At 54.5% G+C, this 27,861-nt stretch overlaps 1 protein-coding gene across 2 annotated transcripts; it reads left to right on the top strand.

Moving 5' to 3' along the window:
* Positions 1-27,861, top strand: ITGB2 (integrin subunit beta 2). 2 transcript variants are annotated; one of them, XM_054579099.1, is made up of 18 exons: positions 1-280; positions 377-458; positions 906-1,140; positions 11,757-11,817; positions 12,082-12,170; positions 14,572-14,752; positions 14,985-15,155; positions 15,863-16,104; positions 17,108-17,263; positions 18,843-18,938; positions 21,213-21,302; positions 22,212-22,352; positions 23,670-23,857; positions 23,959-24,203; positions 24,365-24,584; positions 25,002-25,225; positions 26,983-27,149; positions 27,380-27,861. In XM_054579099.1, the coding sequence occupies exons 4-18, from the start codon at positions 11,760-11,762 to the stop codon at positions 27,440-27,442; spliced, it is 2,331 nt and encodes a 776-aa protein (XP_054435074.1). In that variant the 5' UTR covers positions 1-280; positions 377-458; positions 906-1,140; positions 11,757-11,759; the 3' UTR covers positions 27,443-27,861. The 2 variants fall into 2 exon arrangements, with proteins under 2 accessions (XP_054435074.1, XP_054435076.1); XM_054579101.1 differs by lacking the exon at positions 377-458.

Raw genomic sequence — 27,861 nt, 5'->3', positions numbered from 1 at the left:
CTGCCACCCACTCTCTGCCTCAAAGGAGCAAAGGGTATGAGAGCTGAATTAACACTGCAGGGTAAGAAGGAAGGTTACTGGTAGGAAGGAATTAAAAAGAAGATAAAAGTAAAGATGGGAGAGTTTCAGAAAAAGACCAGGTTTGGGTTGCAGGGAGAACTTGCAGGCCAACTAGGAGGGAAGTTGGCACAGAGGACACAGGTGTGAGAAGGAAGAGCTGAGAGCTGAGAAAGTGCCGCCAGCAGCCTTCCCTGGCCTGAAAGCTCTCAAGTCGACCTAGGTGAGGTTGCTTTCTGACTTTGTAGGGGTGGGTGATGGGGGGCTGGGGCTGGACTGCAGGCCCCTCCTCTGATGGGCGGACCCCGGTTCTTTCCAGCTCACTCAGCCCCATCCGCCAACGCAGCAGCAGCGTGATGCTCCAGTGCCTGACTCCCCAGCCTCCATCCCAGCATTGACAGGTGCAGCGCCTTCACCACATGTTTCTCTCTCCCTCCTCCCCCCTACTTTATCTTGTATAATTTCCTTGCTAATTTCTCTTATGATCTGTGACAGCATCAGAATACACCTAGTTACAGGAGAGGACATCCTTCCTTCCTCTCTGGAGAAACTCTTCATCTGGGCCCTCTCTTAGATATGGTCCTTTGTTTTTGTCTTCTGAGTATCTCCTCCTCTCTGTTCCTTCTTCTTCCTCCTGGAGTCCTGTGGTCAAATGGGTGTCGGGCATCCATGGGACAGAGGGATGTGCCTTTCTCTTCCCACCTCCTTGTGCCCTTGAGATAATTACTCACCCTGCTCTCTGATTAGCCCTCCAGCTTTTGTCCTTCTGTTCCCTTGTTCATGTAAACTTTTTATTTCCATAAGCACATGTTCATCCCCAATGTCCCTGTTTGCTGCTTCTCTGACAGGTTCACTGTTTTCTCTGGGTGTTCAGTCTTGGGAGACCCTGCAAAGCAGAGACGCTGGGCCACGTGTAGTGCAAGACTTCCTCTCTCCCTCAGCCTAAGAGGAAGCACTGTGCATTCAGTTTTGACTGGCCATTGTCTTCCCAGAAGTGCCCAGAGCAAGCCTGGTAAAGAGTGGCCAGAAGCTCCTGCCAGCATAGCCGACGCCCCTGCCACAGTCTACAGGACATCGAGCGGGGTGAGTGACATCAAAGCTCACGTGTCTGGGCTGCTCTTTCAATGGAAGAAAGTTTGGCTCGGTTGCCCTTCCCTGGAGGGTGGCTGTAGCCTCTCCCAAGGGAAGCAGCTCCCATTGGCCCAGCCCTGCAGGGGACCCCGATGGCGTTGGTCCCAGTGGCCTGCCCTGGGATCATCCACTCCAGGCTCCTTTTTACTGAGATTCCTTGAGGAGAGAGCTGTACCCTCCACAGGCAGAGCTATGGGAGCTGATGGGGGCATCTGCAGCCGAGAAAGTCAGGGCCCAGCGTGGTGGGAGGAGCAGCACAGACCCCAGTCCTCAGCCTCGGGGTCTAGGATCTCCCAACAGCTGCAGACATTTGCTGAGCCCAGAAATGAGGCCTGCGAGGCTGGGAGAGCCAGGGGAGGCTGGGGGGTGGGGCAGGCAAACCCCCCAGCTGGCGGCACGGAGTCAGACAAGACCAGGCTGTGTGGGACGGCAGTGGGGCCGTACCAGCTGCGCCTTCCTCCTCCTGCCTAAGTCAGTCTCCCTCCTCTCCTCCCGCCTCCAGAGCTCCTGGGCTGCTCTGTCTCCAGCAGTCTGCGTACGTGTCTGAGTGTGAGCGTGTGTGTTTGGTGTGTGTGTGTGTATGTGTAAGTTGGGGGGGGTGTCTAAATGTGGGTGCACGGAGAGTATGTGGGGATATGTGTGTTGTGTGAGTGTGTGCATGTGTGTAAATATCTGTGAGGTGTGTGTGTGCGAGGCACAGTTTCTTGCTGGTATATCTGTCACTTCTCTCAGATTCTCAGAGGCTCACAACCTCAGGCCTCAGGCTGTGAGAGTGCTGGGTGACAATGAGTTTTGGGGAGACAGGCATTAGTTGTGTGACCTGAACCGGTCTCCTGAGGGCCTGTCCCAAGGTCTCCTGGGAGTTGGGGGACTGCAGCCTGGGGTTCACTGCTAGCCCCTCCTCAGTCCACCCTCCCCCTCCCCCTGGCATCCAAGCCCTGCTCTCCTCCTCCAACCGTGAGTGCTTGTGTGTGTGTCCAGCCTCCCACGCTGTCCCCAGCCAGTCTCCCTGCACCTGAGCTCTCCTACTTTGAGGGCACCTGGGGCCACGAGGGGGAGGGGGAGGGGCCACCGTGAACGGAAGGGGAGAGTGAGTTCTCCCCTGGCTGAGGGCACGGTCCTTGCACACAGTGAGGAGGCCAGATGCTGGGGAACCAGCAGAGGAGAGCTGCCGAGAAGCTTCGGGAAGCCCATTATGGGGCAGCCATTCTAATGCAGGGCCCCACCCCGCCCAGCCGCCCTGGTGTCCAGGACGGGTGTCCCCATGGCGCTGAGGGCGTCCCTTTCCTGCACGGCCCTGGCATGGCGATGGCTGAGCCCACATCTCCCTGTACTGCATCCTGAGCAGGGCCACAGAAGGGCCTTACTCTGTGGACGCCTGATTTCCAGGTGACCTTGGATGAGTGACGGAGGGCTGGGTAGGCCCAAGCCAAGCAGGATTTCTGTGAGAGGAAGTTCCAGGTCTGGGGTGTGTCAGGGGTGTGCCACTGTCTCTTTTTCTAGCGAGTGAATATGTCAGCAATTGACAGACAGCACCTACTGCCCCAGGGCTTTGCCTGAGGGAGAAAATCGAGGCACTTCCCAGGGTGCAAGCTGGGCAGCCAGACACCTGTCTACTGGCCTCGGGTCTGCCCAGTGAAATCTGGGTCAGTTTACCTGCCCTGCAGTTGTCAGCTTGCCCATGAGTAGTAGGCCTGGAACAAGAGACAGCTATTACCCGGAGATCTCGTAGGCGAAGGGGAGGCAGCCCAGTGCCTGGCCAAGGGCCTGCAGAAGAGGCACTGCTGTCCAGGGGATGGGAGGGGCCGTTTTGCACCTTTTCCCACCCAGAAAGAGCGTGACATGAGCAGGATGTTTGGCTTAACCATGTGTGAAATGGGAGGGCCGGGCTGGGCCAGCCTGCAGTTTAAATTCCAACTGGTTCTATAATCAAATGTTGAATCCACACCTCACTTCCCGAAGGGTGGCGGTGTAGGGGACATGTGGACAAGGGGTGCCTGTGTCCAGAGGGACCCCGCAGGTTCAGCTCAGGCCCCAGCCGAGCTGCACAGAGAACAGTGCTGTGGGTGGGCACTTGCCCTTGGACAGGGCAGCACCAAGCCTGTGGTAACGCCACAGGACTCAGGCCCCTACCAGCTCGGTGGGACATGTCTGGAGGGCTCATCTTTCTGCTCACCTATCACTTGGTGAGCGTCCCACAGTCTTGCCTGAGGCGATGTCACGGGCGACTGGCTCCATTTTGCAGATGAGAACACTGCCTGCTCAGGGTTGATAAACTTGTGTTTACCCAGAAGGTAGGGGGCCTGGGCACAGGTATCTTTTGGTAATGCTTGGGTGACATCCACCAGACAGACCTGGTCAGGGTGCTCACTGTCCGTTTCCTTTTGTGCAAACTGGACCTAAAACGAGAATGTCAAATTTGTTGTCACCTCGCCTCAGACCCCGCCTGTGACCGCCTGTGGTACCCTGCTGGGGAGCATCTGCCTAAAACGCTCTGCAAAAGGGAAGCAAGCAGCTGGGCAGGGGCGGGGCCCCCACGTCTCAGTGGGCCCTGTGATCTTGAGCCACCTGCCACCTGTGCTCACCGCAGAGAATGGGCCTCCTCTCTGCACTCACGCTTCCCTCAAAGTTGGGCTTACCGAATTCTGCATTCAGTTATGGCTGCTGGGCCAGAAGCTAGAGGGGTGTTGCTCTGCTTAGAGGGGCAGGAAGAGCCCTCCACCGCTTTTTCTCAGGGCAGGGGGTGCTGTGGGTGAAGTGAGAGTTCTTGACAGGGCTAGCGATTTCCAGTAGCTTCCACCATTGACGTGTGGGTGTCTCAGTGACGTGGTGCAGGTGAGGTGAGGCTTGGCAGGCACAGCCGAGTCCTGGAGCTGCACAGCCTGTGGCATGGCCGCCTTGTTGGCAGTGAGATCTCACCAAGCCATTCTGCTTTGGCCCAGGGCTCTTTTCTCAAAAAACGGAGGGTATCCAGGTCGCTCACCCTCCCAGCAGGCAACAAGCAAGGCCCAGGAGAGCTCGGGAGCAGGCAGACCCTAGTGTCTACATGAGCCCCTCACTTGGGTCCCCGCCCCAGCAAAGAATCCACACAGCGCAGGTCTGAGAAGGGCATCATGTGGTAGCATCTCGGCTCTGGGGGAGCTGTGTTGCCGCAGCCCACAGCTCTGATTTGGGGGGAAGGGGAGTTGGCTCGAAAATGCCCTCGTGGCCTCCGGAACTTGCGGAGCAGGAAACCACGGTGCAGCCTGCCTACCTCAGCAACAGGCTTATTAAAAACACCTCTAGCAAATTTCCCTGAGCCTGAGTGCATATCTTGGTATCTGCAGCAGTCAGGATCTCCAGAGAAATGGCAACAATAGGACGTGAGTGTGCCTGTGTGTGTGCCTGTGTGTGTGTGTGTGTGTGTGTGTGAAATAGCACCAAGAGGACATGCGTGTGCGCATACAGAGAGAGATTTAGTTTGAGGGTCTGGCTCATGCAGTGGCGGGACCTACTAAGTGAAGGCTCTGCAGGGCGGGCCAGAAACCCAGGAAAGATGTGATGTTGCTACTTAAGCTGAAAAACTACAAGGAGGCAAAATCCCCTCTTCCTCCAGGGACCTCAGTCTTCTTAAGGCCTTCAACGGATTGTGTGAGGCCCACCCACATGCTGGAGGGCAATCTGTTTTATTCCAAGTCCACTAATTTAATGTTGATCTCATGTAAAAAAAAAATAAACCTCTCAGCAACATCTAGACCAGAGTTTGAGCAAGCATTTGAGTACTGTGGCCCAGCCAAATTGGTACATGAACGTCACCCTCATAGCATCCTTGGTTCTGTTTAATAAGGGAGGAAACTGAGGCTCAGAGAGCTAAATGGCCTGTCCACAGTCACTCAGCTGCTGAGTATAGGTTTGAGAGCGTCATCCCCGGGGCCAGGCTGTTGTGGTTATATAGCTTGGAGGAGGCCCTGGCCCTCTGGGAGCCTCACATGGAATAGGGAGCGGCACGGTCCGCACCCCGGTGGACGGGGATGGATTGAAGCCATGAGCGCAGAGTGTATCCAGCAGGGTGGGTGCTGTGAACACTGCCCAGTCTTGTTCCTAAGGGACGCACTGTCCGGACTGGCTGTCTAGGCAGGGGCCACTGTCCCTGGCAGAAGCTCCCTCAAAAGACTGACCCTGTCTGCCCTGATCTCTTCCCTGCCCACCAGACACCCCACAGCCACTGTTCTCCATCCAGGAAGTGTCACTGAGTGAGTCACGTCCTCTTTCCCTTTGGTAGGAGATGTGGGGTTGGGGTGGGGTTCAGGCCTCTTAGGTGCTCAGATCAGAGATGCAGAGACCTTCGTGCCCACGTGGTATGATTCGACTGCACTGGATGCTTCTGGGGAGAGGGTCACCAGGGAGAGTTGCACCCTGGACTACAGCTGGAAGTAGTTGGAGGGCTTCCTTGGAGGCCGAGCGGCTGAGGCAGGGCCTGAGGCTGACCTCATTGACAGCAAGATCTCACCAAGCCAAGGCTCTCGCCTGGGAGGGGCCATGGGGACAGCAGGCCACCCTGGTGCCTCTGTGAGCATCGAGCTACCTGGGAGCACCCTGAGCGTGGGGCTCGGGTTCTCTCCCAGTGCTTCGGGGGCTGGAAGCAGTTGCAGAGTCAGCCCATGGAAGCAGCGTTCGCCTCCCCCAATTCATTTTATATTGTACGGATGCTACCACACTTCGGCTTTTGCAGTGCAGCGGCCTTCAGGTGTGATGGAAACTCAGTGGGAGTATTCAGTGGCGTGGGGGTTCTGCGAGGTCCGGCAGGGGTCAGAATCCCAAAGGCTGGGAGGCGGCACACAGGGAAGAGAGACTAGCGAGCGTTTCTTCCATGAATGCACGAAGGAGAGCCCTGACGTCCGCGGTCTCAGTTCTTCCCACTGCCATGGAGTGGCCACCATCAGCAATGCCGGCGGGGGCGGGGGACAGAAACTCAGGACAGTCCCTCGGCCACCAGAGAGTCTGGGTTTTCTTAGATGAATGACTATTTCGAAAACTGTTGCATATGTTTATCGTAGGAAGTTTGGAAAATACAAACAGAGATAATAAAGAAGATTGAAAATACTTATAAGGGCGCCACCCAGAGAGAAACGTGGACAGTTTGGGTAAATTTACCATTACCAGTTTCTCGCACCATCACTTTTTCCGTGAAAATTGAGTCATTCACACGTTCTCATTGCTGTGCAGGTCCCACTGGGCGGGTGTTAGAAATATTAAAGATGTTTGCCATTTTGTAGCTAGACCAGAAATCTCATTGCTTTGATTGCCACACCTGACCACTAACCAAAGTGACTTTCAAAGGTTGCCAACCATGTTGCATCTCCTCCTTTGTGACATATCTGGCAGCCTGCAGCCTTTTCTGTGGCATATTTGCCTTTTTTGCTGTTGGTATCTAAGATCTCCTTGGAAAGGAAGATGACCATTCTCCTTTTGCATTAGATAGTGATTAAATATTTTCATCCATCCACTTGTTTTATGTACCAATTTGTTGTTTCAGAATCATCTCTCTTTTTTATCCTCTGTTCCCCTTAAGTTTTATGCTTAGGTTTTTACTATTTCTTTTGTCATTTGATTTCCTGAAACTGAATTTAACATGCCTATGGTGTGAGGGACCCTGAGCAGGTGCATCCCTGAGGGCCAGGCGCGGGGTGTGCATGGCCTCAGCAGACCAAAGACCGCTGGCCTTGGGTGGAAGTGGGGGGCCTCGAACCCCATGAGCCAGGGTCACTGGGGCTCCAATTCCTAGCTCCTTAGTGCATTTACAACCCAGTAATTAACACTACCAACCCTGCCTGCGCTGGCACTGACTCTTCCTTTCAAAGCGCCTCCATGACTGTCATACATTTTTCCCTTCCAGGTGACCCATTTTATTGCTTTTTCCCAGGAAATGGGTTTCGATGTAATTATCAAGTTTTGCTCCTGTGTTTGTTTTCGCATTTGCTGACTTCCGCCCTTATTTGTGTGTTTCCGGCCTCCATCCCAAAGCTGCCTTGCTCTCTCTCTCACTTTAAGATCCTCCGGCCCTGGAAGTGAACTGTCATTCCTTCACGTCCAAAGCTAGAGCATCTAGGGCATCAGCCTAATGTCCCCGGGGGACAGAGGGTGCCTTCGCCCTACACAGAGGATGTTTGCCTCACCTTTTCTACAGTGTTTGTAAATATGTTGGATTTCCTCTTCGACTTAAGATAGCTCTTTTCCACCAGTATGCTGTAAGAATTTTCAAAACATGCAAGACCTGACTATTTAGTCAGGGGCACTGACCTCTTTCTCCTTAGATTGTCAGATAAAAAATTACAACAGCCAAAGCAGCAATAGCCATCTGGTGTGAATGAATCAAAATTATGCCTATTTTTTTTTTTTGTCAGATTAGAAAAAACCAATTTTTTGGTGTGCCACAGAATTTTAGTAATTAGTTTGTGTGTGCCTTGAGATTAAAAAGGTTGAAAATTTCTGACCTAAGAGATAGTCAAGAGGAGGGAAATATTAGGGGGGACCAATGGTAATGGAAAAAATGCAATAAAAACTTTTTTAAAAAGAGACAGCAGTGTTTTAAAATTTCTAATTAATGTGTGGGGTGGGCTGTGAGTAGGTCTTGTTTTATTCCATTATGTCATAAATTGTGTATCTTCAAATTTTTGCTCTTGAACATCACCGGGGGTGAAATTAACAGCTGTGACCATGTCCCCGGGCACTTGGACAATGTCTTTGGAGCTGGGGTTTTGGAGAACGGCAGCCTACGTCCTCCTCAGTCCTCATGCCCTTTAGTCCCCGGGGTCAGCCGGGACCTCTGAGATCTGTTGCGGGGGCGCAGTTCCTGCCCCCACTGGAGATGAACTCTGTTCACTTCTCTTCTGCATCGATATAAAGCAGATAAAACAGATTACATATCAACCCTTTGCCTTTGATTTTAAAAGGCTGATGTTTCTTTTACATCCATTGTAAACTTCTCCTTTTTTCTCTATAAAACAGCCCTGACTCATCCACTCCCAAATGAGGAGGGACCCCTGCCTTCTCTTCCTTCTCCCTCCCTTCCCCAGAACGTCATCTGTGCTCATGGCTCCCTGTCCCTTGGTTTGGGGCCTCTGGTAAGTCAGCACTCAGGTGGCTTTATTCTCTGACCCCAAGGGTCAAGGGCAAGTTCCCATGCCAAGTGCTGATGGTTGGTGGGGCCACGGCAGCTCGAGTGGCCTAGGCTGAGGATTTGCACTTCAGCAAAACCTTCCTCTTTGGTGCCAGGCCTGAACCGATACCATCTCCTTATCATGACTCACATGCTTTGCATCCCACTGCTTCTTGCTTAAAGTTGTGTTTCTTCTCTAATGTTTCCTTTTTCTTCTCTACTTCACCAAATATGGATATTTTTTCATGTGGTTTAGAAAGAATATTCTATTTTCCTTCCAATGCTCCTTCCACATCTCAGAGCCTGACTGCTTAGCACTTTGCAGTGAGGCAGGCCCCTCAGTAGCTGCGTCCACTGGGTGCAGCAGGGGGGCGGGGGGGGGGGGTTGGTTGTTGGGCCCAGGCTCTTGGGAAGCCGGCTGGTACAGGGGACTTGAGGGTGCCTTTTCCTACAATTGTTCTAGATTGTGCCGGCCCTCCCCTAGTGGGCAGGGTCCTCACAGGCTGGTGTGGCCTGGAGTTTCTCAAACTGCCTAACTTAGTATCTTGAGTCCTGGCAAGGGGCACTTCCTAGATCTGGTGAGATGGCAGCCTCGCTGGCGAAAGGGCACTCGGCCCTCCAGCAGAAGGGTGGCAGAGGGCTGTCCATTGGAGCACCTCCTCAGGCACGTGCTCTGCAGGCCTGGACTCGGGTGGCCTGGCTGACACCTGCGCCCGTCCTCTCTCCTTGTCCTGCCCTCTCCCCTCTGCTCAGCCCTGGGCCTCCTCCTGGCCTATTCACTCTCCCCCCAGCTGTCTTTGCCGATTCTAGGGTCCTCAGGTGCTGAGGTCACTCTACACAGGATCGCAATCTAAGCCTGTCCTCCCCAGGGCTGGGGGCAGGCCTACAAACCCCTCCAGTCACACAGAGGAAACTGAGGTGGAGTGAGCCACTGAGGCAGGTCTGCCACCCAGGCTCAGGCACTGCACAAGAGCTGACCCGGGGGCTGGCCTCCAGGCCAATGCCCAGAGGAGAGCTTGGTCTGTGAGCCTCGACAAGCCAGATTCAGGCAAGGCCCTGAGCCTCCAAGGGTCCGTCCTGGCTGCCATGCACAGCCACTGTGGCCCGGTGCCCCAAGGCCCAGTGAGGAGAGTCCTGCCCCAGTCCTGCTTGCCCACAGCTGAGAGGAAAGCTGACTCCTAGGCTCCGTGCTGTGCCCGCTTCCCTCTGTCCACCCTCTGAGCTCCCAGAGCTGCCATGAATCCAGGTGTCCTATCCCCCCTCGCCTGTGGGGCACGCGGTGGTGGGACGGGGCCATCCACAGTGGCCATTCCCGCTGCTGCAGCAAGTAAGAAGTAACACTTGGGGACAGGGCAGCCCTCTTCCCTGCCTCCCTAGCTTCCTGTGGTCAAGATAAGGCCTTGCGGCCTGCGGGCCTTGCCCTGACAGAGATGCACTCCCGGCCCTGTGGGGAGAAGTGCAGCAAGTGTAATTGTGTCCGGGGCCACATCCTGCTGCAGCTCGGACCTGAGGCCTTCACAAGCTGGTTGTGGTGAAAGTTTGGGAGGGTCAGGCCTGTGACCACAGGACGAGGGGCAGAGCTGCGTTGGGGACGGGGTTCCTCACCCTCTACTTGGAGGCCCCGTAGCCTCAGAAGTGGGGGTGGACTGGACCTTGTGTTTTGGGATAGGGTAGGTCAGCTGAGGGTTCAGTGGGCGAACTCAGGGCACCAGTCCAGCCGCCAAACCTTGGGGGGCCCAGGTGGAAAGCTGAGGCTGGGCTTGGCCTAAGCCCCATGCCCCACAATTGGGAGACCACAAAGTGGGGGCCTGGAGTGAACTGAAACTGCCTCCCCTGCTGACTGCTCGTGGGACCCAGGAAGCCAGAGTAGGCAGGGGTTCTGCTTTTGACACAGTCAGGAAGAATAGGGGGGTCTGTTTTGACATTTCCAGGCCCTGAGTGTAATCTTGGTGGGAAGCAGGGAGCAAGATCACCCCCAAAAAGACAAAGACTTGGGGTTGCGTGAGAGAGGGAAGGGGAGAGCGCAGAGACCCATGGCAGGGCCCACATGCGCCCAGAGCCCTACAGGCCACCGCAGGGACCACGTAGTCCCCAGAATAGGCAGGTGAGCTCTGGGTCGGAGCCTCTGCCAGCGAGGGTAGACCCACCCGGACTTGGGGCTCCGAGGCCACCCTGCTGGCCCACCACCATCATGCAGTGTGTTGGGGGGCAGGGCGCCCAAGGAGCCTCAGAGGCCTGCCCCGGGGAGAACAGCAAGGGTGAGTTGTGTTGATTTTTGCTTCTGACAAAACACGCCCTCTTCCTGCCTGCAAACTCCTGGTTGTTTGCTTCTCAATACCTCCTCATTTTCTCGCTTCCCTGGTGTCAGAGGAAATGTCACAGTCAGCTCCAGTGTTTTCAGACCTGCAGACCCAGCCTCCCAGGAAGCCCCGCCGTCCCTGCCCTGCAGTGCTAAAGGACCACTGCTGCTTTGTGCCCAGCCTCGGGTCTGCAGCCCCTGTGGCGTCTCTTTCTCCTCCCTTCCTAGTGGGCTATGTGTTAGAAGGTCCTGCCTCTGCCTCCGAGAACCAGGGCAGAACTCGAATTCCAGGCCCCCAGCTCCGCGCCCGTGGTCGTGCTGCTAGGAGCATCAGCAGCCAGTGACCACTGAATGAGCCACTTCGCTCGATGCCCTGTCCACGTCTCACCTCGGCACTGGGTTTATAAGGACAGCGGGTGTGCATCAAGAGAAGCAGAAGAACGGTCAGCTGTAGCTAGTGCCTTTGACAGGCTGATAGTGGCTCTGCGTGACACCCCCTTGGAGTGTCCCTCCCGTATGTAGGGGCACCCTAGGTGCTCAGGGATGGCTTCTCTTTCTGGTCCTGCTTCTGCTATCTGCCAGAAGTTTGGGTCATGCAATGCTCAGTTCTCTGAGGACTCAGGGAACATGAAGGCCATCCGTGGGCCTGGTCTGTAGTGTGCAGCACCACATGTTTGTGTGTGGCCTGCACTCATTTATCATGTGTGTGGTATGTGCACCCATGTGTTCATGTGCGTGGCATATTGTCCGTAGTGTCTCTGTGTGGTGCACGTGTGTGTATGCATGATGGGTGTGTTTGTATGTGTGCTGTGTACACATGCATGCCCTTGTGTGATGTGTGTGGTGTGGGTATGTGGGTATGATTGTATACATACATGTGTGCCCATGTGTGCTCTTGGAATGAGGCCCCCTCTCTGCTCATCCTTGGAGGCCCAGGGGTGTGGAGCCATCTTGCAGGGCAGCCAAGGAGACAGACCTTTGCTGGCCTCCCCCAGGCTCTGAACACCCTCAGCAGCAAGGACAGGGCCCCCTGGCTCTGCATCTCCAGGCTGGCGAGGCAGGGCTCCCTGGGCAGTAAACCCCACATTCTGGGGTTTGAGGACCCGTCACCAAGGCCCTGTCCCTCCACAGGAAATGCTGCGTCAGCACTGCCTGCTGCTCACCCTCTCCTGTCTGCTTTCCCTTGGGTCCGGTGAGTTCTGTGGGACATTCCTGGTGGGGAAGGAAGGGACCCACCCTCACACCCTCCAGGAGGCCCCCGTCTGGATCCTGGCAGACACATGCCCCCTGGGTGATCCCATCCTTCCCGATCCTCTTGTGGACCCCCTTCTCCTTCCATCCCGTGTGTGGGCCTGGTCATTTGTCCACCCCATCCATGTTCGCAGCCCCCATGCCTGCCAGACTCCATGTGGGGTCAGCAGCCCCACTCACAGAGCCTGTCTCATCTTGCCCCCAGTTCTCTCCCAGGAGTGTACCAAATACAAGGCCAGCACATGCCAGGAATGCATCGAGTCAGGGCCTGGCTGCGCCTGGTGCCAGAAGCCGGTAAGCGCTTCATTCCTGGCTGGTCCTTCTCACTTGCACACCTCCAGGGCTGGACTCCCTTTCTCTGCCTCTGGAACTGCAGGCACCCAGGACCATCAGCGGTCTCCTTCCTAGTGGGACAGGAACAGAACAGGGCAAAAGGCTGTCTAACTCACAGAGAAACAGTCAGACCCAACCCTGTCCTGGAGGCCGACCAGAGAGTGAGGCTGGGCTGGGCTGGTCCAGGCCCTGCGCCCTGGGCCCCTGGAGGCAGGGGGCAGGGGGCAGGGGGCAGGGGGCAGGGGGCAGGAGGCAGGGGGAGGCGCTTGCAGGAGAGGCTGGCTCATGCCTGTGTCCCCTGCAGCCCAGGGCACATAAGGAGGTGAGAGATGGTCCAGCTTTCAGAATATGGACGAGAAGTGAAGGAGTTTCCTCCTGGGACCCTAATTCCCTCTTGTCTTCAGTTTTTTAATGGGCGGGGTCCCTGGGAAGAAAGACAAAGGTCCAAAACAACCAGAGTTTTTTCCCCCTGGTCAATATTATAACCAAGGACCACGCGTTGCATTCAAATGTCACGTCTCTTTCACCTCCTTGAATGTGGAACATTCTTCACACTCTTGACATGCCTGAAGCTTCAGGACAGCAGGGCTGTGCGCTGCCCCTCATTATGGGTTTGTCTGCCGTTCTCGCTCATTCTGTCCAGGTGGACACTTGGTGGGAGCCCCACATGAGGGGCTCATGCTGTCGCTGTCCCAATATTGGTGACACTAGCTAGAATCATTTGTGTCGGGCTTTGTGCACCGTGAAGTCACTGTTTTCCTTTGCACAAAGTAATCTGTAGGGAGGAGCTTGAGACCTGGAAACACTCTGTCCCATCAAGCCTCCACCGAGAACCTTAGCCTCTGTCCCTGATTTGTCCCCAAATCAGTCATCCCTGAGATGGGTGGCTGACTCCTAATAGCTTCCGATATCAGGAGGATCCCCACTCCCCATCTCTCTCATAGGTAGGAACCCATTGATTTTTACTGTATCTTGTAGTTTATAATCTATCCCTGCCATTTTGACATTTTCATGCTCACATTGTTCCCAAGTTGGTCATGGGACACCCCTCCAGACTGGCTCTGGCAGCCCCAGCCTCATTTTCGAGCCCTGTCTTACTCTCTGGAGTAACATGACGCTCCCAGTCATTGAATCGAGTCTCTCTCTGAGGCTTCCTGGCTTCCTCCTCTGAATAACTGGCTCTGGACACCTGTAAAGATTTCCTTATTTTCTCAATCCTACACCACACAGAAAGTGGTCTCAGAGTCGCCAGCCCACGCTGCTACCCCCAGCAATTCGTGGGAGAAGTCGGTGTGGTCTGTGTTCCCCTCCTGATGGGGGTGCCGTTGCACAGGTGGAAACATCCCTCTCAGGCTGGGGTCCCACCCCGCCCCCGTGTCATGAGCTTGTCACGTCCATTTGAAATACTGGTAGGCTCAACTGCGACATCTTGGGGTTGTTTCTTCTCTGTTCCTGTTGAGCTAATTTTATTTCGCGAGTACTTGAAGCATTCGCGGGGTTCCAAAAGCGGGGTTCCAGTACAGAGGCAGCTCAGAAAGCATGGCTCCTCCTCTGTCCCCTCTCCTGTCCCCACCCCTGTCACCAAGCCCCTGCACCTAGCCAGCCTCCTGCCTGTCTGGTTACTCTCCCTTGTGAAAGAAAGCAGAGACGTGAACATGCTTTGTAGCAACTCTTGTGTCAGCACACCCTCCGTGGGTGCAGCTGGCTGTGGTCCAGCGTCAGGACCCAGCCAGTGTGGCCACATCTTTTTCCTGCTGGTGTCAAAATCTGCGGGGCATTTATGGGAGCGGCGGGTAGGGGGAGGTTTACAAGGAAAGTACTTCTGCTCCGCTATGGCCCTGTTCTTTCTGGACTGTGAAAGGCTTGTCCAGAGCTCTGGCCTGGGTTCCGGGGCTCCATGTGTGCCCTGAGATGCCTTGGGACTGCCAGGTAGGCTCAGAGGGGACACCCACATTTCCTTGGGAGAGAGCGCACCCCACCAACAAAGGCTCTGCTTATGGAGGGCAGAAACCCCTGGCCAGATGCTCAGTGAGGCTGCTATCAGCTCTGGGCCACAGAAGGTTCCCCCAACACCCAGCCTGGACTGGACGTTGGTTCTCACGCGGTGTCTGCTGCTGGAGGCATGTGAGACAACTGCCTGTCCCCAGGCTCTGGTGTGGTCTGGGGGCCTCGTGGGGTAGGTGTCTCCCTGGGGACTGTCCAGCCCCCCTACCTTTTCCCCTTATCACAGGGACACTTGTCTTGAGTGCCAGAGCAAATGAGGAGGGTTAGCCTCACCTGACTCTGAAGGTCAGCCTTGCGCCACTCCCATGGTGCGGGCCCTCCATGCTTCTCCCTCTCCCCCCCGCACCACCCCCACCAGAACTTCCCGGGGCCAGGGGAGCCTGACTCCGTCCGCTGTGACACAAGGGCCGAGCTGACAGCCAAGGGCTGTGAAGCGGATGACATCATGGACCCCAGAAGCTTCGCTGAGACCACGGAGAACCAGGAGGGGGGCCAGAAGCAGCTGTTCCCGCAGAAAGTAACGCTCCATCTGAGGCCAGGTAGGCTTGGCACGGACTGGAGTTCTGCGGCGGCAGGCCGGCGTCTTTCAGTCCTGTATTCCATGTTCTTTGTGAAAAGGAAGGAAAAAGCATCTCGAAAACACCCTCTGTTCCCCTCTGAGAAGGCAGCGCAGAGCCTCTGCTAAGTCCTCCAGCCAGCCACGCAAGTGACCATTTACACTAGCTTAGCCCAAACCGACTTGCCCCTCACTCTCTCCTGTCTCTGTGGCAGGTCAGGAGGCTGTGTTCAACGTGACCTTCCGGCGCGCCAAGGGCTACCCCATCGACCTGTACTACCTGATGGACTTGTCGTACTCCATGCTCGATGACCTCATCAACGTCAAGAAGCTGGGGGGCGACCTGCTCCGGGCCCTCAATGAAATCACCGAGTCTGGCCGCATTGGTGGGTGCCGCTGCTCCGCCCTGCCCTGCGTCTTGGCTGAACCTGCTGCCCACACACGACCCCCCACCCGTGTCCTGAAGGACAGGGCGTTGGGGGCTTCACACAGTATCCCTGTTTGCATCCTTGCCAAGGCCATACCTGGGGGCTGGCTCACCTGACTCCATCCAACCCCTGCATTCCCTCTCCGTTCCTTCCTTATCTTTTTGTTCTTCAATATGTTTGGAAGACAATAGCTCTACTGTGCTAGTCGTTAAAACATTAAAGGCCACAAAAGTATACAGACTGCAGCATAATCCCACCATGAATGAAATAATCATGGCAAACAAGCCCAGCCCTGGCCTCCGGCCGAGGGACCTCAGCGCTTGGCGAGCAGGGACTCATTTACGAAGGGCAAGTCCTAGACACACACGTGGGTAAGGGAAATGGAACATGGCACCCTCATCTCTGCCTCCCTCCGAGCTGTTGTGTCTGTGTGTGGGTTCACACACTCACTCACACACGCACCTAATCACGCATGTGCGCACACTTGGACACTCACCTGCACAGTCACGCACCCCACGGGCCATCTCCCTTTCTCCCCTGCCCTGTGCCAAGCAGGCAAACCGAGGCTCCATCCTCCTGCTCTCCAGGGTTGTGGCCCTGCCCTCCCACCCCCTGGTGCCTCCTCCGCCTCTCCCACTTACCCCGCCCCCGCCGCTGCCCCTCAGGGTTCGGGTCCTTCGTGGACAAGACCGTGCTGCCCTTCGTCAACACGCACCCCGAGAAGCTGAAGAACCCATGCCCCAACAAGGAGAAGGAGTGCCAGGCCCCGTTTGCCTTCAAGCACGTGCTGAAGCTCACCGACAACTCCAACCAGTTCCAGAGAGAAGTTGGGAAGCAGCTGATTTCGGGAAACCTGGACGCCCCCGAGGGGGGCCTGGATGCCATGATGCAGGTCGCGGCGTGTCCGGTAAGGCCCAGTCCCTGCTCTGTCCCTGGGTCCCCCAACCCGGGGACCTTGGTCCCACATCCACAGGTTCCACCTTCACCTTGAACACTCTTAGAAGACCCTCCAGTCACCCAGGGATGACACTATCAGTTTGTGATGCGGGGCACATCTTCTGACGCCTAAATGTGAGCAAAAAATCTTGTAAAGCAAGACCACTGAGTGGCCAGATCCTGGCGGTTCCTAGAGCGGAATCCCCGCCGACCTCCTTGCCCCTTGGGAAATAAGGGGTGCCCTCAGAGGCTCTCCCATGTCATGGGGCTTAGTTGGCCATGTCTGGACTGCCTCTCACCCAGCGACCATCCCCTGCCCCCACCTGCCCCTCACCCATGGGGTCCTGTCTGGTCAATCCACTCACTGGATTTATGATGTCAATGGAACAATGCCATCACTTCATATTTTTAACCACGTAGTCCTGACGCTTTGCAAACTGGCTTTTAATCTCCCAGAGTCTCTACGGGTCCCTCCGTACTGCTGTCCTTGCGTCCCAGACACATACTTCATTTTTGTGCGAGGGCACAGTGATGATATGTGTGTTGCTAATGTGCCTCACTCTCTCACTCTTTCCTCTTTGTGTCTGTAGTGATTTTATGTTGTGATAAACATTTCCACAAGTATTTTCTTCTTTGGGAATAGTACCTGAGGATTTAGTGTCAGGTCTGCACTGATTGGGCCTCAGGGGTTGTATGTTTTTTTCACATAAACATGCATTTCGGTTCCCCTCAGGGTCCCACACATGTATTGAGCGTTTGGGAACTTGTCGTCCTACAGAGGTACCTCCAGCCGCAGCTGGAATCTGGACCACATGTGGGAACCAGAGTCGAGAAGCTGGTCCCAGACTACATCTTGCCTCTGGGTCCTCCTGCCCAAAACCCTAGAGTGGGGAGACAAGCATAGCACCTTGTCACTCTCCTCTGTGAGAGCCCCACAAAGGAAACTGAGGCAGGTAACCCCATCTTCTTCTCAGGAGGAAATTGGCTGGCGCAACGTCACGCGGCTGCTGGTGTTTGCCACAGACGATGGCTTCCACATTGCAGGCGATGGGAAGCTGGGAGCCATCCTGACCCCCAATGATGGCCACTGCCACCTTGAGGACAACATGTACAAAAAAAGCAATGAGTTTGTGAGTACCCCTTCTCCAGGGTCCTTTTTGGGAGAGGACACAGCACAAGGGACTGGGGAGGAAACACTGGGCCAAAGTGGAAAGTTCAGGAATGTCTATAGCTCTGTCCAGGGGTACCAGAGGCCAGGGTCCCTCCAGGCTGGCTCAGAGAGCACTTCTGAGGGTTCAGAGGGACGGAAAGAGGCCCTTTATCTAGGGTAAGATGCTGTAATGTCACGAAAAGATCAGACATTCTTCTGGACTTTCACCTGGCCTGCTGTGAAGTGATGCTCTGTGCCCTGAAATCGTAAACCCTGTGCCCTACAGAGCACTTCAGAGATGATATAACTCAGGGGGTCTTTGCCCAGAGCCTACAGACTCCAGGGGAGGGTGTTGTGGATAAATTTCAGGGGTCTACAACCTGGACAGGAAAAATGTGCCTCCTGAGGTTCTAGTGAACCCCTTCTTGAAATCGACACTGTCTCTCAATGATGAAAATAAGGTGCCCCATGTTGGGAGTGGTGCGTGAAGTCCTGCCCCGATGGAAGCCAGAGGAATTCCCCAGCACCCACAAGCACAGATACCCCAAATTCTGTTCCCTCTTGTCTCTGCTTTGCACGTTGGAGAGAGGTTTCTTCTCTAGTTCACTGATCAAAAGTACATCACAACTTTAACATTTTCTCGTCAACTGATGGTTGTTGGTGCCATTTCATTACCACTTCAATGCCAACAGGAATCACCAAGTGGGGATGTGGTGAAGAATCTTCATTCAGTGCAAACAGCTCAGTTACGATAAAGCTGTGAGGTTGCCCTGGGTAAAGCCCCTCAGCCCTGGTGTTGCAGCTTGGCCGCGCTGGCTAGACAGCTCTGCTCCACTCCAGTCTGCTGAGGTGGCTTCGCTCTGGTGTTAACACTCGCAGACAGGGAAACACAGTCTTTGGTGGAAAGAGAAAATGCCCTCCCCCACCAAGCTAGACGGGAGCTGACTTATAGAGAGAGAAGTCCCTGTCCTTGGTCATCAATTGGTTCTTATGCAAGTGAGGATTCCAAATCCTCACAGTTTCATTGGTCCACAAAGGGACTGTCCTGATTGGTCAGAATGGAGCCGCTCTGATTGGTCAGTGAAGATTGCTGTTGGGGATCTACCTGTGCAGCACCAATTGGGCCTGGAAAGACTCAGCCTTATGAGTTGAAATACAATTCCAGGAACTCTCTTGTGAGACCTGCCTCAGATGGCAGGAGCACAGTGCAGATGGGCAGTTCTGTGCAGGCTTCTCCCTGAGGCATGTCTTGCACAGATGCCCCTGTTCAGAAATGGCTTCCAGGTTCTGTTTTAAAATATGAGCCCAGTTATGCCTTCTTGCTAGTTCTCTTTTTTCTCAGGGTCATCATTCTCAACTGTGTTTTCATATAACTGGCTTCCCTCCTAATCCTATTGTGTTACGCATTTATCAACATTATCCTGAAGGGCCCATGGGACAGCGCGTGGAAGGGCTCAGCCTCTGGGTCCCAGCAGTCGTTTCTGCTTAGCACTGGGGAAGGTCAGCCTGGATAGCCTGGGCCAACCTCAGCGTTGTCTGACTGGGCGTCTCCTCTCCAGGACTACCCATCCGTGGGCCAGCTGGCGCACAAACTGGCTGAAAGCAACATCCAACCCATCTTTGCTGTGACCAAGAAAATGGTGGCAACCTATGAAGTAAGTGGATTTGAGATCTTGAGCAATAGGGTAGGACACGGCCATTTTAGTGTCACCATAGGCTGAGTTTTGCTTCTGCATGCTGAGTGTATGGGGCAGGAGGCCACACAGGGCCATGGGCTTACAGGTGTGGATGCTGCTGTTGGGAAATCCAAAGCCCCTTTCTGCCACATGATATTTCTGGGTGGATGCAAGAGGATTGCTTCCTTTAAAACTTAGTATATTTGCAGCATATGTCTTGGCATTGGTTCTGGGGTTTTCATTTTTGCTACAACATAGGAAGTGTTTTGGATCAGCAGAACCAGTTTTTCCTTTTAGGAGACTCTTGCTTTTTATCCACATACACTGAGTATAAGCATTTTCACGAAGTATGAGATATTGCAGGAAAGTTCATGAACATAAACATGTGTCTTGGTGGACTTCACAGGGAAGCACACCCACATCACCAGCAGACCCTGGGCGCCCGCCAGCGGCCATCTCTCCACGGAAGCCTCCACATTAACATCCCAACATCACTTCCCTCTTCTCTGCCTCAGGAACGCCGGTCCTCCCTGACTTTACTGAATTATTGTTTTTACTACATTCTTTAGTAGCATGGAACTCTTGTGGGGGCTCTCTTGTTCCTAGAGCAGCGTTGCCCTGTCTGTCCTTCTCTCTTTCTGGTCACCATTATGTGTGTCTGGTATTTCACCAAAGTTCAGCGAGGGAGCTCCTCTCGCTCTGATGGGCATGAGACCCTCCTGGCACCTCACCTCCCCTTTGCCCTGTTCAGCGTTCTCCTGCCGCCGGTGGGCCTGCTGTGGCCCCTGATCAGGAGGGGTGGGGTGCTGGATTGTGGCCAGCGGTGAGACCAGTAGTTCCTGCTGTCACTTAATCCTGGACTCTGGAGTAAGGACAGGACATTGCAAGGTGCACAGAGAAGTGGGAGGGGACAGGCCGTGGGAACCGGCCAAGCCACAGTGGGAAATGGCCAAGCCACAGGGCCTCAGCTCCCTTCAGGGCGGTTGGCTGGTCGCAGCAGGTTCAAAGGCCACCCACACTAGCTACATGGGCACCAGCAGGTCAGGACCTTGCAGCTGCCGTGTTGACCGTATTATGAGACATGACAGTCCCCTTCTCATCACATTGTGGTAGGTCCTGGTAATTTATTATTAGCAGCAGGAGTTGCATTCCAGAAGACATAGTGATGACAAGGCGGAAGCTGAGACAGAGACTTGAACCCAAAACCCTGCCCTCCCAGTAGCATAGACAAGGCCTTGGGCAGGTCACAGGCCTTTCTGAGCCTATTCCCCGACTCCCATTCCCAGTGCTTTTGAGGAAGGGGTGTCAAGGTGACCAATAGTTTGTAAGGACAGTGTGTGCTGGCCCCTCCTGTTGTTTCTGCAACACGGCTCTGCAAGGCAGAGAGGACAAGACATGGAAGGGCCCAGCTTCCCCGAGCCACAGCGGAGTCCCGCAGCTGGAGTGGAGGGGAATTGGGTGATGGAGGCCAGACGGGGTTGGTGACCAGGCTGTAACCATCCTTGTGAGCTCCATGGAGGTGGCACAACTCCGTTCTGGGCAATCACAGAAGGGCTTTAAGGCGAGAAATTGACCCAACCATCAATTCTATAAGATAAAGTGTTAGAGCAATTGTCAATGAATGACGGCATGACCCTTGACCAGGCTAAGGCATGTGGGGGGAAGAAGTGGTCAAAGGTGCCCTGGAGGCTGGCTCCAGACCTGTCTGCATTACAGGTGCTTGGGCCTGCTACCCCACGGGCACAGCTGAACCAGCTGATGCTGGCCTGCCAGAGTGGACTATCACATTGTTTCTAACACAATCATTACTAGAATTCAATTATATCAACTTATTGAAATGCTCCAAACTCACCCCTTCCTGAGGCTTTGCCATATCCTCGATCACCTATGCCCTGGTGGTTTGCACAAGTTAAGTCCCCATGGTGGGAACACTATCTAACCACGGCAAGGCACACCTCTCTTCAACTCTTTGCTCAGTGATATCAGTAGTGTGAAATACCCAGGTGGAGTATTTACACAAAGGAAATTGGAAAATGCTACAAGTCAGGGGTTTTTCCCTGAGAGCCCGATGTACCAGCACACCACAGACTACGCACTGTCTTAACAAAATGCTGTAAGATATTGGGTGGGGGATTGTCCAAATCATTGTGCAGGTGAGAAGGAACCCTCTGGGGCATTACAAACTGGCAGAGGCTGAGATTTCCATAGCTCCAGGCTTCCACCCATGACCCACTTGGTCTTCTTGTCCAACAGAAGCTTACTGAGATCATCCCCAAATCTGCAGTCGGGGAGCTGTCAGAAGACTCCAGCAATGTGGTCCAGCTCATCAAGAATGCCTACAATGTGAGTCGCTGGGTGCTCCACTGGGTAGCAGGACTCAGGACTGGTGCCACCCCCCTGCAGGTCAACAAAAGGGTGGCCTGGAGGAGGGGAGAGCCCATACATTGCATGGGCCACCCTCAGGCCTTGAGGACAAACTGACCCTGGACTTCCAACAGAGCAGCTGTGTCTTCTCTTGTTGATGGCGTGGCATGTGTCATGTTGGACCCTCACCAGCGCCTTCTCTGAAACATGAGCCCCCAGGTTTTCTCCTTGGCCAAAGGTCCTGATGGCTTCACTGAGCCAAGCTCGCCAGGAGCATCCTAACAATGCCAAAGCCATTGAATTTAGTTGAAGCCCCACTGAGGAGGTTCTGATGGCTTCTTGTATGCTCTTGGAGCTCTATACCCCCAAAGTGGGTCCTTCTGAACCTCAGCTGCTGCCTATGGATGTTCCCATCTTTTCTGGGGTGGCGCACGATTATTGGTTCATTCACCATCTCTCTTCCTCTTTCTCCCTTTCTTTTTCTCTCTCTCTCTCAATCTCTTCCCCTGACTATCCCTCTGATTAACTGTCTGTCTGTCTGTCTCACTCTCTCTGTGTCTGTCTTTCATGCATTTCAGTTTTTCAGCTACTTCTTGTGCCAGGCACTGGGGATTCAGTGGTGAGTGGGAGGGTCAAACCCCCTTCCTCACGGGATTGTGATCTGTCTCCATGTTGGTTCCTTCACTGGTCTGTCTTGAGGGCAGAGCTGTGGTGTTGGTAACCCCAACACCCGCTGCACAGGGCGCAGGACCAAGTACCTCCCCAGCTCCCAGTGTGCCTGTGGGCGAAGCGAGAGGGGGATGGGGAACCGTGCAAAAGCCATGACTTGAAAAGGCCTGGGAACAGCAGAACAATTCTCCTTAATCAGCAGCTCCTCTTTGCCCACAGAAACTTTCCTCCAGAGTCTTTCTGGATCATAACATCGTCCCCGACACTGTGAAAGTCACCTATGACTCATTCTGCAGTAACGGAGTATCACTTATTAACCAGCCCAGAGGGGACTGCGACGGTGTCCAGATCAACAGCCCGGTGAGGTTCCACCCCAATACTGTAGAAGGTGTTCTCCCAGTGACAGTCGGAAGGACGTGCACCCAGACAAAAGGGAAAGCTCAGAAATGAGTCAGGGGCAGGAGCCAAGGTCTGTCCACCAGAGGTCCAGCTCCCTTCCTTTAGAATCCTCTCTGAGGCAAAACAGGACCCATGTAAGTATATCTTACCTGTTAAGGAGAAGCAGGTGGTGCCCTTAGCACTGTACTTTGTGCAGCGCAACCTAGTTGTCAACACCAAAGACCTCTCTGGTGTAGCCCTAAAGACCACAAGGTCAGCAGCGCCCCCTGGGAGCAGATGCTGGAACAGCGCATCCCAGTAAAGGGTGTTCCTTCCACACGCTACGTATCTGGGTTGGTTTTCCTGATTTATGTTTTTGTTTTGTTTTTTGAAAACACATTAAAGTAGGGGCCAAGCAGATGATTAGAAATAAGCAGTGATTTATTTCCTTAATATTTAAAATTTATCATGACCATAACAATTACATTTTTCCTTTTACTGGCTATGAACTAATATTTAGCAAAATGTTTGCTTTGATTGCTTTTTTAAATATGACATTAGAAGTTCTTCAAACGTGTTACTTACTAAATGTTATGTGAGAATTTTTACTGAAACATCTCCTTCTTGCACGGGGTGATTCACACAAGAACTTATTTAATCTCGTGGTTGGCTGATTGCTTCACATACATATATTTTTCCTGCTATTCTTGCTCTATGTTAATGTACCATTTGGAAATTTATCAAAACTGATTTGGCAGTGCCTTACTCTTCACAAGTTGGAGCTTCCTGAAGCTCGGGGCTGATGTCCAGTTTGAGCAGGCATGTGGCTGGGGGGGGACTCTGCTCTGTCTGTCCTCTCAGACATGATTTTGACCCTTTACTCAGGGTCCGAGCACAATTCCGCATTCAGACTTTAGGACCTCCTGTGGGATTCGGGCACATTAGCATCCTGTACTTAGGGACAAAGTGTATGTCCTTTACAAAGTAACTTTAAAACCCTTCTGAACACCTGTGTGATATTAAGTATTCTGAAAACCTTCTCCCCAGCCGAAGTCGAGGCCAGAGATGGCGGGTATGGGGAGCATCATGGGATTGCTATGCCATGTTCTGGCATCTCATCCCTTTCTTATCTCAAGTCTTAAGTTCTAAGGAAATTCGTAGTGTTCTGGGTTCTTCCCCTGCCCCCACCTCCATCCACTCCCTCCTGGGACCCCTGAGAGGCCTGTGCCCTCCATGCCTGGAAGTGAGGTCCCAACCCCAGTGTCCTGGCCTCTCCTGAGCCCTCTGTTCTCCACACAGGTCACCTTCCAGGTGAGGGTCACAGCCACAGAGTGCATCCAAGAGCAGTCATTTGTCATCCGGGCGCTGGGTTTCACAGACACAGTCACCGTGTCACTGCTTCCTCAGTGCGAGTGCCAGTGCAGGGACAGGATCCAGGACCGCAGCCTCTGTGGTAACAAGGGCTCTGTGGAGTGCGGCGTCTGCAGGTGAGCCCCCTTCCCGCCCCCGCCGATCCCCTGGGGCAGGAGCCACAAACACAGCAGAGGGTCCTGGGGGAGGAGCCCTGAGCTATGTCCTTCCTGTCCAGGTGTGATGCCGGCTACATTGGGAAGAAATGTGAGTGCCAGACACAGGGCCGGAGCAGCCAGGAGCTGGAAGGAAGCTGCCGGAAAGACAACAGCTCCATCATTTGCTCGGGGCTGGGGGACTGCATCTGCGGGCAGTGCGTGTGCCACGCGAGTGACATGCCCAACAAGAAGATCTTCGGGCAGTTCTGCGAGTGTGACAACGTCAACTGCGAGCGCTACAATAACAAAATCTGCGGGGGCACTGGTGAGTTCTCAGGGGATGAGGGACAGAGGGGATGGTGGGGACAGACAGAATGATGTAACCCCAGGAGCAGGTCCTAGGGCCGGGCCCTGGTGAGTGGAAGGCTGGGTCGGGGGTCTGGGGCTGGGCAGGGGTGACTGTGTGGTGGCCCCACCGTTTCCCAGATCGTGGGGAATGCCACTGCGGCAAGTGCCTCTGCAAACCGGGCTTCGACGGCTCGGCCTGCCAGTGCCAGAAGTCCACAGATGGCTGCCTGAACCTGCGGCGGTCCGTTTGCAGTGGCCGTGGCCAGTGCGTCTGCAACGTGTGCGAGTGCGACAAGGACTACCAGCGGCCGTTCTGTGAGGAGTGCGTGGCCTGTGCCTCGCCCTGCGGTGAGAACGTGTAAGTGCTGCCCCTGCTCGAAACTTGTGCGCTTGAGAGCCCCCAGCAGAAATCCACCCCCTGGCTGAGGCCCCAGGGGGAGGTGGGAGCTCTGGCAGGCCACCCTCCTCCACACTTCTGCACACCCACTGCTGTCCTTCAGCTCCAAGAGCCACAGGCTGTCTTGGACCCCATCTGTCAGGCTTCCTGGTCCCAGGAGATCTGCCCACCTCACCCCCGAGGAGCACCACCTTTGCCCGAGCCACACGGGTCACACAGGCACCAGTGTCAGCCCCAGAGCACCCAGGACCAGCCCCATCTGAGCCACCCTGGTGACCAGACACCAGCACTCTCTCATAACATTGCACATGCTTGCACGTGCTTTCACACAGTATTATTCCCTGTTGCACACATGTTCACGCAATGGCTCTTCTGCAGCTTCTGTGCTGAGTGCCTGAAATTCAACAAGGGCCCCTTCATGAAGAACTGCAGTGTGGCGTGCAATCAGAAGCTGAAACTGCGGAATGAGCCCCGTGAGCAAAGTAATCCCAGGCTGACCTGGAAGTGCAGGGAGCGGGACTCAGAAAGCTGCTGGATGAGCTATACCATGTGGCAGGTGGATGGAAGGGGCATATATGAAATGCACGTGGAAGAGATTCGAGGTGAGTCCCTGCCAGACGGGATGTGGGGGCCAGAGCTTGGGCCATGGGGCCTCTGGGTGCGGTGAAGCTGCTGCGCAGGGCCCCCTCCTCATGGAAAGGCCAGCCTGGCAGGGTCATGCCAGCACCCAGGACTGCAGTCTTCCTGCCCCAGACTCTCTCCTCTAGTCTTTGGCTTTATCTTCTGGTGTGTTAGGGCCAGGGGACAGCTTGTGCCTTAGCTCAAAGGGGCAGGACCCCACTGGAGGGACCACATGGCCCAAGCTGGTGATCACCCCAGGGATGCTGACCAAGGCCTGGATCCCCGGGCCGAAGAGTTAGTCCAGGGACAGCTATGTGGCCAAGGGGTCATTTGTAAGCCCAGAGCTCGGCCCTGGAATGAGGGAATCCAAGACCCCCGGGAGACCAGGTTATCGCATTTTCCAAGTGCTGCTTACTGTCCATTTGCTTGGCTCTGGGTCTGTACCAGGCCCAGTAATGGTGAAGGACACTGAGATCTCAACCCTGTTATCACAGGATTCCTGTGTGAAATGTGTGAAAGGGGGTGGGAAGCCCTCGGCCAACGCATCAGAACACTAGCACCAGGATTGGTGGGGAGGGCTGCAGCCAGGGACATAGGTCCCAAAGAGCGTGTCAGGGGATGCTTCCTGAGGCCAGAGGTTAGAAGGCCTCTCAGAGGAGGACTCATTGCATGTCATACCGTAGGAGGAGAGTGCCCATAAATGGGGGACAGAGGGTATACAGTCTGAGGCACTGGGGACCTCTTGTTTGAGGGCCCTGTGAGCGGGAGGCATTTGGGTCTCTTTCCAAACATAATAAGGAGCCCTTAGTAGAATTTCAGGAGAGTGAGGGATGCATCTGAACTGTGTTTTCAAAATCTGGACACAGACCTTTGAGAGGAGGGTGAGTGGATGTTGATCTGTGGGGGGCCTGGTGGACACAGGACTTTGAGGGGCCAGCTGGACACAGACCTGGAGGGGCTGCTGAGGTCCAGGTGCTGAAGATAGGAGATGGGCAGGGTGGGTTGGGCTGGGTCGTTGGGTGTATTGAAGACAGAGGAGGGAACTGCCCATAGATGGAACACGGGAACCTAATCAGGAACAGGTACAGGATCCATAGGCCATGACAGGTGGTGGGGTTAGGTCAATATTGAGGAAGTACATTGAGTGACAATGACAAAGGGCATGTGGGACACTGGGACTTGTGGTGAACAGACCCCCATGGATGGCTTAAGGGCTTTAGACAAGCAGCATCAAGAGCCCACAAACTCTCAGCACCTCTACCTTGTTCGCTCTCAGAGAGGCTGAAGGGACACAGGGTCGGGATATCTGGCTACTCACATGCCTGCATGTGGGTCAGCAGTCAACCAGGGCCCTTGCAGGACTGAGACCTGCTCTCAGCTCCCTTCCCCACAACGGGAGCCTCCCGTGTGGCCTAGAAGGCACGGCCTGTTCACAGCACTGTCCCATTCATGCTCTGCCCTGGCTAGCTGGTAACCTGGGCCCCTCTTTCTTTGTAAACAAGAATCCTCACAGTTTCATTTGGAACTATGTGGCCTGGCCTTGACCCCAGCCCTGCCCTGACCCAGACTGGGGGCCAGGTCAGGATGTTTGCTCAGTTACCGATGGCTGTAAGCTGGATAATGGGAAAGCTGTGTCCACCTGAGCACTGTGTGGTGACCTGGGATAGGGGCACCCATGGGGCCTTGTTGCTGGAGAGCGCCTGACGCTGGGTGTGCTTGTGCTTCCTCCCCACCTTAGAGTGTCCAAAAGGCCCCAACGTAGCCGCCATTGTGGGGGGCACTGTGGCAGGAGTCGTGCTGATCGGTGTCCTCCTGCTGGGCATCTGGAAAGCTCTGACCCACTTTAGTGACCTCAGGGAGTACAAGCGCTTCGAGAAGGAGAAGCTCAAGTCTCAGTGGAACAATGTGAGTGGTCATCCCTCAGGGCCCTGGTCCCACATGGCGGCGGGGGGGTCGTTCTCCCTAGAGTCCTTGTGCAACCCACACACATGGCTACCATCTACCCTCCCCCACCACCATCCTTAGAGCTACTGGGCGTGAGCCCTGCCAATGGGACCAGAACCAGCAGGAAGGTCACCCTACTCCTCCTTCCTCCCTCCCCTGCACTCACAAGTCCAATTTGCTTTTCTTACCAGGATAACCCCCTTTTCAAGAGTGCCACCACAACAGTCATGAACCCCAAGTTTGCTGAGAGTTAGGGCACTTGGTGAAGACAAGGTCGTCTGAGCCAACCAGACGGAACCACCCACAAACCATGTCTCCTCCATCAAGCCGACTACAGCCCTGCTCTGTGGACATGTCTTACAATGCCTGACAATTTCATCTATTAACTGAAAACCTACTGTTATTTTCTCCCTCAAAATGACAGGGCAAGGTGATTATATGGATTCCTCAGGAGGCACAGTTCCCCCTTCTGATATGTATGACCTTTCAATACAGACTTGCAAAAGGGATTGCGGGGGTCTTATAAGGTTACATGCATGTTTCCTGTGTAAAAATGAGGATGGCAAGTCTGGTGAAAGGTGGTAAAACTGTACTTATATTTGCACTTATCAGGAAAAGCACATCCATTGCTTATACTGTTCCCCTATCACGTGTATAGAAAACATCAATAAAC

This window comes from Pteronotus mesoamericanus, unplaced genomic scaffold, assembly GCF_021234165.1.
Source record: "Pteronotus mesoamericanus isolate MK-2021 breed Mesoamerican mustached bat unplaced genomic scaffold, CSHL_Meso_final contig_116, whole genome shotgun sequence".
NCBI classification, from domain to species: Eukaryota; Metazoa; Chordata; class Mammalia; order Chiroptera; family Mormoopidae; genus Pteronotus; species Pteronotus mesoamericanus.
This window is presented reverse-complemented; position numbering and strand designations above follow the sequence as displayed.